The sequence below is a fragment of the Camellia sinensis genome, chromosome 5 (genome assembly GCF_055761805.1).
Source record: "Camellia sinensis isolate YWXY chromosome 5, ASM5576180v1, whole genome shotgun sequence".
NCBI lineage: Eukaryota > Viridiplantae > Streptophyta > Magnoliopsida > Ericales > Theaceae > Camellia > Camellia sinensis.
Window position 1 is genome coordinate 42,270,090 of NC_138965.1, and position 12,072 is coordinate 42,282,161.

The window sequence follows — 12,072 nt, forward strand, 5'->3', positions numbered from 1 at the left end:
AAACTCTTGCCCAAAATTAAGTGGGATTGAAATTGCCACGTCAGCATTTTCCCCTCGCACCAGCAGCCGATTTTATTATACCGAGAGAGAGAGAGCGTCTGCGTTTGTGTCGATCATCGTCACTCTCAGTCTCAGTCTCTCTCTCTGCGACTTTGAGAGAGAGAGAGTGTTTGTGTCGAGCCATGGCAGTAGCGGCAGTAGCGGCGATCTCCAATACTAGCCCTTTGCCTTCTCCATTTCTCGGACACATACCCTTTCATCTCGTAACTCTCTCTCTCTCTCTCTCTCTAGAAATGTGTATCCTTTGTTGATTTTTCCGTGTATAGATTCGCTGATATGTAATGTACGATTCATGCTTGAGAATATAAATTTTTTTCAATTTTGGATTTGACATGGTTTACATTACTTTTCTTTGCATTCCAAGTCAGAAATTGTAAACTACTACATGATTGCTTTCTGTGTCTCTCTCTTAGATGACATTAATTTATGTTCACTTGCACTTACCTTAATTATGAATGTGTATAGCCTTTCACTGAAGAAAATAAATTGCTATAGATAGAGTTCAACTGTGGACAAATTCAGGCAATGTTTGGTGGGGGAATTTGGGGAGGGGTTTGGAAAAGGAAAGGGAAAAGTTAGGTGAAATGTTGGTATATTTTATCCACATTTTACCTAGTTTTTCCCTTTCAAATTCATTTCCAAATCCCCAACCAAACACAGCCTTAAGGTTCACAAAGAAAATAGCCTTTTGTTTGGTTATTACACCATTTGACCCAAAATTTAAGTTGAAAGGAAATGGCCCTAACAATATGGATATCAAGCTAAGACCCTTCCTCGTGCAATCCCGTCTTGCACGTGGAAGGGTTCACGGACTGAGAAAATAAGGTGTACGAAGATGCATACAACAGATTGCACAGTGATAGAAATAATGGATTATGGGGGTGATAAGATTTGACCCCAAGACCTCCTTCAACTAGAGCTTTGATACCATGTTAGATCACCAATCGTGCCAAAATCTTATACTAAAAGGAAATGGAAACAATACATACAAACCAACATGCTAACTAACATGCTTTAAAAAGAAAAAGCCTTGGAAATTGGATCCAGTGAGATATGAGAATGCAATTGCGATAGGTGAAAAATGTTAGCATATTATATTAAGTGATAGCATATGATATTCGCCGAAAGGCACACTAGGGTCTGTCTGTAATCACTGTAATCATTTTATGCACTCAGGGATAGCACTCAGGGATCATCTTGTAAATTGCATTTCTTGTAAACCCTAATCTTCTTTTATAAATAGGGGATGATATTCTATCATTCCCCAAGCTGGTTACCCAAGCTTCATGGTATCAGAGCATCACCTCTAGGGTTAGGGTTCAAAACCGTACCTAGTTGGATCATCTGCTTCGTCGATCTTCAGCCACCGTCGTCACTCCGCTTCGTCTTCATCAGCCGCTTCGTCTTCATCAGCCGATTGGATCATCTGCTTCGTCTTCGTTGATCTCCTGCTTCGTCGATCTCCTCAGGTCCTCAGCTCGTCTTCGTCTTCTCCTCAGCTCGTCGATCTCATCGCCCTCGTCGTCCTCAGCTCCTCTGTCGTCTCCGTCACTCGTCGCCCTCAGCTTCGTCACTCGTCGTCCCTCGTCGTCCTCACTGTGGTATGATACTCTAGTATATCTATAAATATATATATATATATATACTGATATATATATATATATATAAATAGCCTGATATATATATATTTATATATAAATATATGTATATATCCTGATATCTACATAAATCAATCAAAAAAAAAAAAAAAAATCAATATAAAAAAAAAAAAAAAACAAAAACAAAAACAAAAAAAAAAAACAAAAAAAAATCAATAAAAATCAATAAAAAAAAAAAAAACAAAAAAAAAAAAAAAAAAAAACAAAAATGGTTTCTTAATTTTGTTCTATCTTTATAGTGGTCATTGTGCCTGTTATATCACTACCACCTTCCAGGTTTGTGATTGCCCCTAGTTGTGTTGCGGGTTCGGTAGTATTGTATCCATGACAGATTCCACCAGTGTGTCCCCTTCTTCTCAAACACCAAAGAGTGAGAGTCCCATTCTACCTACTGCCATGATTGAGAATCCCAACCCTAGTCTGAAAATCACCACCTCTCTATTTAATGGTCAGAACTACCTAGCATGGTCCCAAAGTTTGACTATGTTTTTGAAGAGCAGAGGGAAGATGGGATATGTTGATGGCAGGATACAGGCCCCTAGTACCACTGACTCAAGTTATGAACAATGGGAGATTACCAACTCTTTAATTATGAGTTGGCTTATCCATTCGATGGTTCCAGAACTTGGTGAGGGCTACTTGTCTATGGAGACTGCCCAGGATGTTTGGGAGGCTGTGGCTGTTACCTATTCCCGCAAAGGGAATTTCTCACAGGCATTTGAGTTGCGCCGCTCTATTGAGAGCACACTTCAGGGGGAGCAAACTGTTCTTCAGTACTTCACTTTCCTCACCAACGGCTGGAAACGCCTTGATCACCTGGAAGACTATAAGCCCGTTTGCCCTACTGATTCTGTCGGGTACAAGAAGTTCATCGCACGGGAACGGGTCTTTAAATTTTTGGCCGGCCTAAATGTGGAGTATGATCCAGTTAGGGGTCGAGTTCTGAGTATGGATACTCTTCCTTCACTTCAGGAGGCATTTTCCTATGTACAAAATGAGGAGAGTCGCCGGTCTGCTATGATGTCCCCTGTCTCTACTGACCGTTCCGCCTTACTGTCTACTCCTCGAGATGGCCTCAGTCTGTCTCATCCGTCTGCTGCTAAGGAGTCTGTATTTTGTGATTATTGCAAGAAGCCGCGGCATACTCGTGAGACGTGTTGGAAGCTTCATGGGACTCCATCCGGGGGTCGCAGTGATCGGTCTGGTTCTCGAGGAGGTCGGTCAGGTCAATCTAGGGGACGTGGTTCCTATTCCCGGGCTCATCAGTCTAGTGCCGTTGATACCCTTGATACTACTTCTACTTCTGTTACCCAAGCTTCTGACACTGAGCTGGAGGATGCTTTGCGCCAATTGTTGGACCGCCGATCTTCTACTGCTCTCAGTACCGCTTCCTCATCCTTTGCCCGCTCAGGTAACTTAGCATCTTCTCCTTGTGTTTTCCTGTGTCATACATCTTTGCCTTGGATTATTGATTCTGGTGCCTCAGATCATATGTCTGGCTCCGCTGATCTTTTCTCTGTCTATAAGCCCTCTTCAGGTCAGGACAAAGTTAGGATTGCCGATGGAACTGTTTCTTCCATTTCTGGCAAAGGTTTAGTCCAAGTCACTCCTACCATACATCTATCTTCTGTTCTCCATGTTCCCAAGTTTTCTGTTAATCTATTATCCTTAAGTTGTCTTACCCAGGATTTGAATTGTCGTGTGACGTTTTTTCCTGATCATTGTCTTTTTCAGGACCTTGTCACGGGGAGGACGATTGGCAGTGGTAGTGCAGCAAATGGTCTCTACTTCCTAGATCAACCGGACAAACTTGCTTATTCTTCCACCACGTCTTCTACTACCCCCGCTGATGTATGGCTGTGGCATCGGCGTCTTGGGCATCCCTCCTTTCATTTACTTAAGCATTTATTTCCTTCTAGTTTCGCACATCATCATGTGTCTGACTTTCTTTGTGAGTCTTGTCAACTTGGAAAACAACATAGAGCTTCTTTTGCTCCCAGTTTGAATAAAAGCTTTGTTCCTTTTTCATTAATACATTCTGATGTTTGGGGTCCCTCTCGTGTTCTGTCTGTGAAAGGTCATCGCTGGTTTGTTACATTTATTGATGATTTTTTTCGTGCTACTTGGGTGTATCTCATGAAAGATAAAAGTGAGGTTTTCTCTGTGTTTCGCACTTTTCATAAGATGATTTGTACTCAGTTTGGGGCCACTATCAAAATCTTTCGTTCTGATAATGGCGGGGAATACATCGATTCTGGGTTAGGACAATATTTCTCTACTCATGGCATTATCCATCAGACCTCTTGCACCAATACCCCTCAACAAAATGGGGTGGCCGAACGCAAGAATCGGCATCTTCTTGACATGGCTCGGTGCATGTGTTTTTTTATGCATGTGCCTCGACCCTATTGGGGCGACGCTGTTCTCACCGCTGCCCATCTTATTAATCGTCTCCCTACCCAGGTCTTGGCCAAACAGGCTCCGCTTCACGTCCTCCTCGGTTCTCAGTCCTTGTTTTCTATTCCTCCTAAAATATTTGGTTGTGTCTGTTTTGTCCATAATCACTCTCCCTCTCGTGGTAAGTTGGACCCTCGCTCCCTCAAGTGTGTTTTCCTTGGTTACTCTCCTACTCAAAAGGGGTATAAATGTTACCACCCTTCGTCTCGTAAGTGGTTTGTGTCCATGGATGTCACTTTCTTTGAATCCCAGTCCTATTTCTTGTCCTCTCCGGTGTCACCGTCCTCATTTCCGGGGGAGCCTTGGTGTGAAGTGAGTCCTGTGCCTCCTATGGTGGAACCAGTTGTTCTTGCACCACCCTCTACTACTGTGCTTCCTATGGTGGAACCAGTTGTTCTTGAACCCCCCTCTTCTACTGGGACTATAGAACCCACTGTCACCAAGAATACGGACGGGCATGTTTATGTCCGGGACATAGACAGAAAACAAGTTAACTGGATACACGGGACCGTTTCTGCTACCCCACTGCCATCTCCTGCTTCTGATGAGAGTCGAGGTAACTTTGAATCTCTCGAGTCCATTGATATTGATGTTCCTATTGCCAAGAGGAAGGGTGTGAGATCTTGTACTCAACATCCTATCTCACAGTTTGTATCATACTCTCATTTGTCATCCTCATATAGAGCGTTTGTGTCCAATATTTCCTCTGTTAGCATTCCTAACCATTTTCAGGATGCTCTTGCTACCTCTGAATGGAAACTAGCCATGATTGAGGAAATGAAAGCACTTAGGAAGAATGGCACTTGGGAATTGACTGAGTTACCTCCGGGCAAACGACCTGTGGGATGTAAATGGGTATATACTGTGAAACACAAAGCAGATGGGTCTATTGAGCGTTACAAGGCAAGACTTGTGGCAAAAGGGTTTACTCAGACATATGGCATTGATTATCAGGAGACCTTCGCACCCGTGGCTAAAATGAATTCAGTCAGAATACTTCTCTCTCTAGCAGCTAATCTAGATTGGCCGCTTTATCAGTTTGATGTCAAGAATGCTTTTCTCCATGGTGACCTCGAAGAAGAAGTATATATGGACATTCCTCCAGGTTTTGAGGATCATCAAACAGAAGGCAAAGTATGCAAACTTCGGAAGTCATTATATGGTCTCAAACAGTCTCCAAGGGCTTGGTTTGAGAGATTCACTCAGGCTATGATTAAATATGGCTTCAAACAAAGTCAGGCAGATCACACATTGTTTGTGAAACATTCCTCACACGGTAAGACTACAGCACTTATTGTTTATGTAGATGACATAGTTCTTACAGGCAATGATAGTGGGGAAATACCTCTGTTGAAGAAATATTTAGCTAAAGAGTTTGAAATCAAAGACTTGGGCAGCTTGAAGTATTTTCTGGGCATTGAAGTTGCTCGCTCTAAGGATGGGATATTTAGCTCACAGAGAAAATATGTGCTTGACCTGTTGAAGGAAACTGGGATGCTTGGCTGCAAGGCATGTGCCACCCCCCCTGGAACCCAATCAGAAATTAGGGGATGATGAAGGAGGAGAAGTTGTGGATAGGGGGAGCTATCAACGATTAGTGGGTAAGCTCATTTACCTCTCTCACTCCCGTCCTGATATTGCTGTTGCTGTCAGTATAGTTAGTCAGTTTATGCATGCTGCTCATCAGATTCACCTTGAGGCTGTAATGAGAATCTTGAGGTATTTGAAGTCTGCTCCTGGTAAGGGTCTGTATTTTTCAAAGTATGATCATCTTCGTGTAGAAGCCTATACAGATGCTGACTGGGCTGGGTCAGTAACTGATAGGAGATCAACTTCAGGGTATTGCACATTTGTTGGCGGCAACCTAGTTACTTGGAGGAGTAAGAAACAGAATGTGGTTGCCAGGTCAAGCGCAGAAGCTGAGTTTAGAGCTATGGCACAAGGTGTGTGTGAACTTTTATGGATCAAATTCTTGTTGCGTGATCTAGGTATTGATCAGACGGACTCCATGCGGTTATACTGTGACAATAAGGCTGCCATCAACATCGCTCACAATCCAGTTCAACATGACAGGACAAAACATGTTGAGATTGATCGCCACTTCATTAAGGAGAAACTCACTAGTGGTATCATTTGTACTCCCTTTGTCCAGTCTGGTGAACAACTTGCTGACATTCTCACCAAGGGAATTGGGAATAAACCATTTCATGACATCGTAGGCAAGCTGGGCATGAGAGATATCTTCGCACCAGCTTGAGGGGGAGTGTTAGCATATTATATTAAGTGATAGCATATGATATTCGCCGAAAGGCACACTAGGGTCTGTCTGTAATCACTGTAATCATTTTATGCACTCAGGGATAGCACTCAGGGATCATCTTGTAAATTGCATTTCTTGTAAACCCTAATCTTCTTTTATAAATAGGGGATGATATTCTATCATTCCCCAAGCTGGTTACCCAAGCTTCAAAAAAATCAATACAGGTCAGTTGTGAACCAGTTTTAAAGTGCTTTCCAAAGTCAGTGCGCCTGATGATTTGACACTTTAAAGTAGGGTAAAATAAAACCCCAACGTGGTTGCTGCATATGCATTTTCTTAGATGACACTTGATATAGAAAAGTCTTACAAATGTCTAATTGTTGAATTAGTTAATCAACATGGACTACTACGCAGGACAGGCAATGAATGGTTGTGGGTTTTGGTGCAAAACTGAATTCTATGCAGGAACTAATTTTTTGGTATTGATGAGAAAACGTGCACTATTATTCTACAGTCAACCTTCTAGTTTGATTAGATAAAAATTGTTAATCACTAAAATGTTGTTTACCTTTGGAGGTAGTAGTTTTTTATGTTAACATCCCTTCTTCTTCTTCTTCTTCTTTGTGTGTGTGTGTGTGTGTGTGTGTGTGTTGTCATGTGGGTGTTGATTCTATCTACCACATTGGTTGACAATCATTATTGTTTGGTAAGTGGGCAATGGATGTGTAATCTTAATTGGTACTTTTAATGGGTCTTATTGTTTGTGGTGGCTATTGCGGGATTGGATGATGTCGATGTTGGAATTGAATGTACCATGGCTTGGGGACCTCAAAGGGTAGTTCCCTAATTGACTGCAAATCACGGTCTTGGATAGAACTCAACTCAAAAAGTCAGTTATTGAGGTGAGGGTTCCTTCATGCTTATATACTTAATATTACTTTAGTACCTAGGCAATGTGGGACTTCGCTTCACACAAAAGAGAAGACCAGGAAGGTTTACCAGAGGAGAACCAAGAGGGAGTTTGACTTTTGTGAACAACCAAATGGAACAAGTGACCAAACAGAGATGACCCAACAAGGGTGTTGACTGCTGCACACAACCAAATGGAGAGGGTTGCAACCATATGGAGAGGCAATGTCGTGAAGGGAAGAGAGTCGCAAGCATGAACTATGAACTGCAAAGTTGATTTGTGAGGAATGAGTCGCGTCTGGAGAGACGATTGGCGGCAAGGCAGGAGTCGCAAGTGACGATCAGTGGCAAGGCAATACAAGAGTCGCAAGTTGCAAACACTGATCAAATGAGAGAAACAACCTATGAGCTTTGAATAGATGATAGGGACGAACTACGAATAGGTGCGAACTACAATAGGCAGCACCAAAAAATCAATGGCTAGGGTTGCTGCCAACCTCACTCTGATACCATGTTAACACAGGTAAATAGAATATTGTATTGTCTTATTGAGGGGTTGTTTGGAATGATCTAAATAAGTGCACTTTTTGACTTTTTATGAAATATGGGTTGGGTTTGAAGCTATGAAGTACGGATACTTCAAATAGGAAGACGTATTCGTATCGTATCCGTATCGGATACCGATACTCCTTGGATACTTACGGATACGTATCAGATACTTATTAAAAGTATCGGATATTCTTAATTAATTTTTCATTAATTTTGAAGTATCGGATACTTAGTTTTGAAGTATTGGATGCTCCAAGTCACATATTATCGGATATTTCTTAATTAATTTTGAAGTATCAAATGCTCCAAGTCACATATTATTCCTTTCACGAAATTAGAATTATATCATTTCTTGCATAACATCATAATATAATATAATTGCAAGGATAAATAGAATATTTTTACAATACTTTGCTTAGTTTTTTTTTATAAAAATAACATAGTAAGCTAAAGTAATAGAATTCATCAAATTGACATATCTTCATTATATCATGCATGTCCCCTATAACTATATAGAAGTAAGGATTAATAAGATGATATAACAATAGTAAAATTAAATATCAATAAATAAATAAGCAAATAAACTTGCATAGAATATTTTTGACTAGTGCAAAAGAAAAAAGTATAGGGTCAAGTTGTGGATTGTTTTGATATTATAATATCAACATATTAGACTTGATATTGAAATGAAATATTTGCAAGACCTATTGAAAATCTAAAAACTAAACTAGCTACTGCCTTAAATTAATACTTAATTCTTGAAGATTAGTATTTTGCATCATAAAATTACTGTGGTTTCTCAACATTCTTGAGCTTATGTGTAACTCACTACTAATAATTTATTTATTTTTTATTTTTTACAAACGTATCCTAGTCGTACCCGTATCCTGCTTTTTTAGGTTTTGCTGTATCGCTGTATCCGTATCGTATTGTATCCGTACCTCGTATCCGTATCCGTGTTTTCTAGGTTTGAAGTGATGCGTTAGAGAGGTGATGTGACTTAAATAGGATAGTGATTTTTTGACTTTTTTTAAACATGCCAAACCAACCCTGAATAAATCATCAAATCAAAGTACAAGTTAAATAGGTGAAGCAAGTAGCCCTAAAGCCCTAATTGCATGAAGTATGACTAAACTACTCTCAAGTACTAAAAGAAGTAACATAAGATATTTCACAGGAAGTTATCGTGACTTCTTCCTACAGTTCTTTTTCTCATATGAGCTCCATCTTCACGTGGAGAACTATGGAATGTGAGTCCTGGTTGGTTGAGGACCAACTGAAGAAGAGTTAGAAGTACAATAAAAGGTAACCTCAGGTACCAATAAGAGCAATGAGAAGTGGCAGTTTCAGCAATGGTTGTTTCAATCGGAAACCTATGTCCAAGTTGTATGTCTTTGCATGCAGATCTCTAACCATATCTCATGCTTATATTGTCCCATTATAGAGAGATATGGTAATTGAAATTTTATCTTGCGTTTCACATCGTCAAGGGGTGTAGTACATTCATTTGGGCTGAAATGTGATTGGTTGTCTTTCTATTTTGGAAAATAATTTTTTAATTTGAGTTGCACAATTTTGCATGGCTGTTGTTGGAGGTAATTGTTGGATATATTCCAGTGCTTTTCTGGTAAAGCATAAATGGAAATTGTTAGTATATGTCAATGTCAAGGAAGGCTCTATTTGGACCCCAAAAATTAGGTTGGGCACCTCAACCTAATGAAACTTTTTTTATTACTATTATATCCTCATTTAAAATGACCAAAAAGTATTTAATATCTATGTTACATGGACTCGACAATAGTATCCGACATAGATACATGTCTAAGAGTTAGATTCCCCATTTTCTCTGATTTTAGGATATAGGGACACGAATAAAAAGTTGGATACAGGTACGGGGATACATTTATTTATATATATATTTAAAAATATATGATGATTTTTAAAGAATAATTACACAAATTTAAAGAAATAATTTCCACATAAGATTTAATACGGCCCAGGTTTTATTTTTTTATTGGGTTGAGATTTTTTTCTTAATGAAAACTCAACATTTATATTTTATATTGGATTATTTTGGGCTAAGTATTTGGGCTTAAAGACATATCTATATTCATAAAACTCTAGCCCACTACTAAAATAGGGCCCCATTCAAAGTAAAAGCGGCGTCCACAAAACCCTAGCCACCACCAGTGAAGTTCATCATCTCAAAACCCTAGCCACCTATGAAGACCTATGAAGTTCATCATCTCAGAACCCTAGCCACTAGTGAAGTTCATCATCGGCTGTTCTGAAGCAACGCCATACAAGTACATCTCTAATCCTCCTCTTCCTTCTTCTTCTTCTTTGTCTTCACTTTCGTCTTCTTCGTCGTTAGTTGCATCCGTCAGAATGTTGCTGTGTCCGACTCTAGTCGCACACCCGTATCCGTGTCGTGTCGTGTCGTGTTGACATGGTGTTTCGGCTGAAACCGATGAGTTCATGTAACAGAGCTTAAAATTGAAAAAATACAAATCAACGTATTTTGGACACCCCTTTCATAATCAAACTCAATCTTCCCTTCTCTCTTTTATTATTTTCTTACTCTCTTCACTTTACATCTTCATACTCAACCCTATTTTGCTTGAATCCATTATTCTTGCATTCTATTTCATATTGAAGTTAACAATGGACAATGCAAAAGACGTTTCTAAGCAATTTTTTTTTATAGAGAAGTTAAGTTTTCTATTCATGTTTATTGTTTTCGGTTGTTGGGTTTACAGAATTTGTTCAGAAATTCAGTACTGAACAAATTACATTTATTCAAAAACTTGTTTCTAAACAAAATTCATATATTTGGCAATGTGTTTTTGAAATAATGGTAATTGTTCAGTATTTAATATTCAAACAGTTGTCTACGCTTGGCTCTGTGTTTCCGAACATTTAGGCCTTGTTTGGTTTGTTTTTCAGAAAAATTTTTGGGAAAAATTCTCTACAAACAAATTTTCAAGAGTAATCAAACCAAACAAATTTTTCCAAAAAAATCTCAAAATTTTGTTTGGTCCAAAACCATTTTTGAAAAATGGCAAACCAAACAAGTTTTCGTATTTTTTATCTCAAAAACTACTCTACAAACACAAACCAAACAAGCCCTTAATGTTTTAATTTCTTCATGTTCCAAATTTTTGAACAAAAAGAACTATCCGGTATTATATTTTGGTATTACATATGTTCCAATTTTTTGTTGTTCGGACCTGAGTATTCGCACATGTTTTATTTGTTTGGCACCAAGTATTCGAAGCAATTTTATAATTTCAGAATTAAGTATCTGGACGTATTTAATTTGTTCGACGTTGAGTATCGGGGTGGAATAGCTAAAACTAATTTTTTTTTGTTCAAAATTGAATATTCGGATATATTTAATTTGTTCGACACTGAGTATCCGAATGGAAAAGATGGAACCAATTTTCTGTTGTTTGGAACTAAGTATCCCGACATATTTCATTTATTCGGCACTGAGTATCCGTTGAAACTATAGAACTCACTTCTTTCAAAGAATCAAAATCGAAAAGTCCCAAATTGATGGAATGCCAAAATACCCTAAAACGATAGGGGTTGGAGATGATGGGTTGGCGACGAGGGTGTTGGAGACGACGGGTTGACTCCGCCATGAAGGATGAGTTTGTGCCCCTATTGTAACTATTAGACTAATGTGGTGTAGAAAGTAGGTTTCTAGTATATTTCTAGGGTTTTAAAGAATTTTAGGAGCATAATAATAGGTATTATTTGGGGTGTCCAAAAAAATAAATAAAAATTTAAATTTTCAATTGGAATGTTCAAAGTAATGGGGTCTCCAATCTAATTTTTGGAGTGCATTTAGATTAGAGCTACCCCAATGTTAATTATACTTTTGACTTTCTCTTTTTTATTGAGTTTTCTTGCCATCTTTTTATAGTTTAATTTAATTATGTCAGAGAAAAAGAACTTAAAGGTTTACCTCTGGATTTTCTAGACCTTTTCATTTGATTTCTCTTTTGTCTTTCCTACCAATCATAAAGATCCCCCCCCCCCCCCCCCCTCTCTCTCTTTTCTGAGCGTCTAGTTTCTTCTTTATTTCATCCCTCGGCAAAGATGAAATCCAGATTTTAATTTTGAACTACATTTAGCAAAATACCTCTCCCAACTGTAGTTAAAATAAATATT

The 12,072-nt window shown here is 38.9% G+C and overlaps 1 protein-coding gene across 1 annotated transcript in view; it reads left to right on the forward strand.

The window, feature by feature from the left end:
- The window catches only part of LOC114309713 (acyl-CoA), a 31,947-nt gene continuing 19,875 nt past the window's right edge, over positions 1-12,072 (forward strand). Inside the window, exon 1 of the mRNA XM_028255492.2 lies at positions 1-263. Coding sequence (XP_028111293.2) covers positions 183-263 — 81 coding nt within the window. The 5' untranslated portion in view covers positions 1-182. The remainder of the gene's footprint in view (positions 264-12,072) is intronic.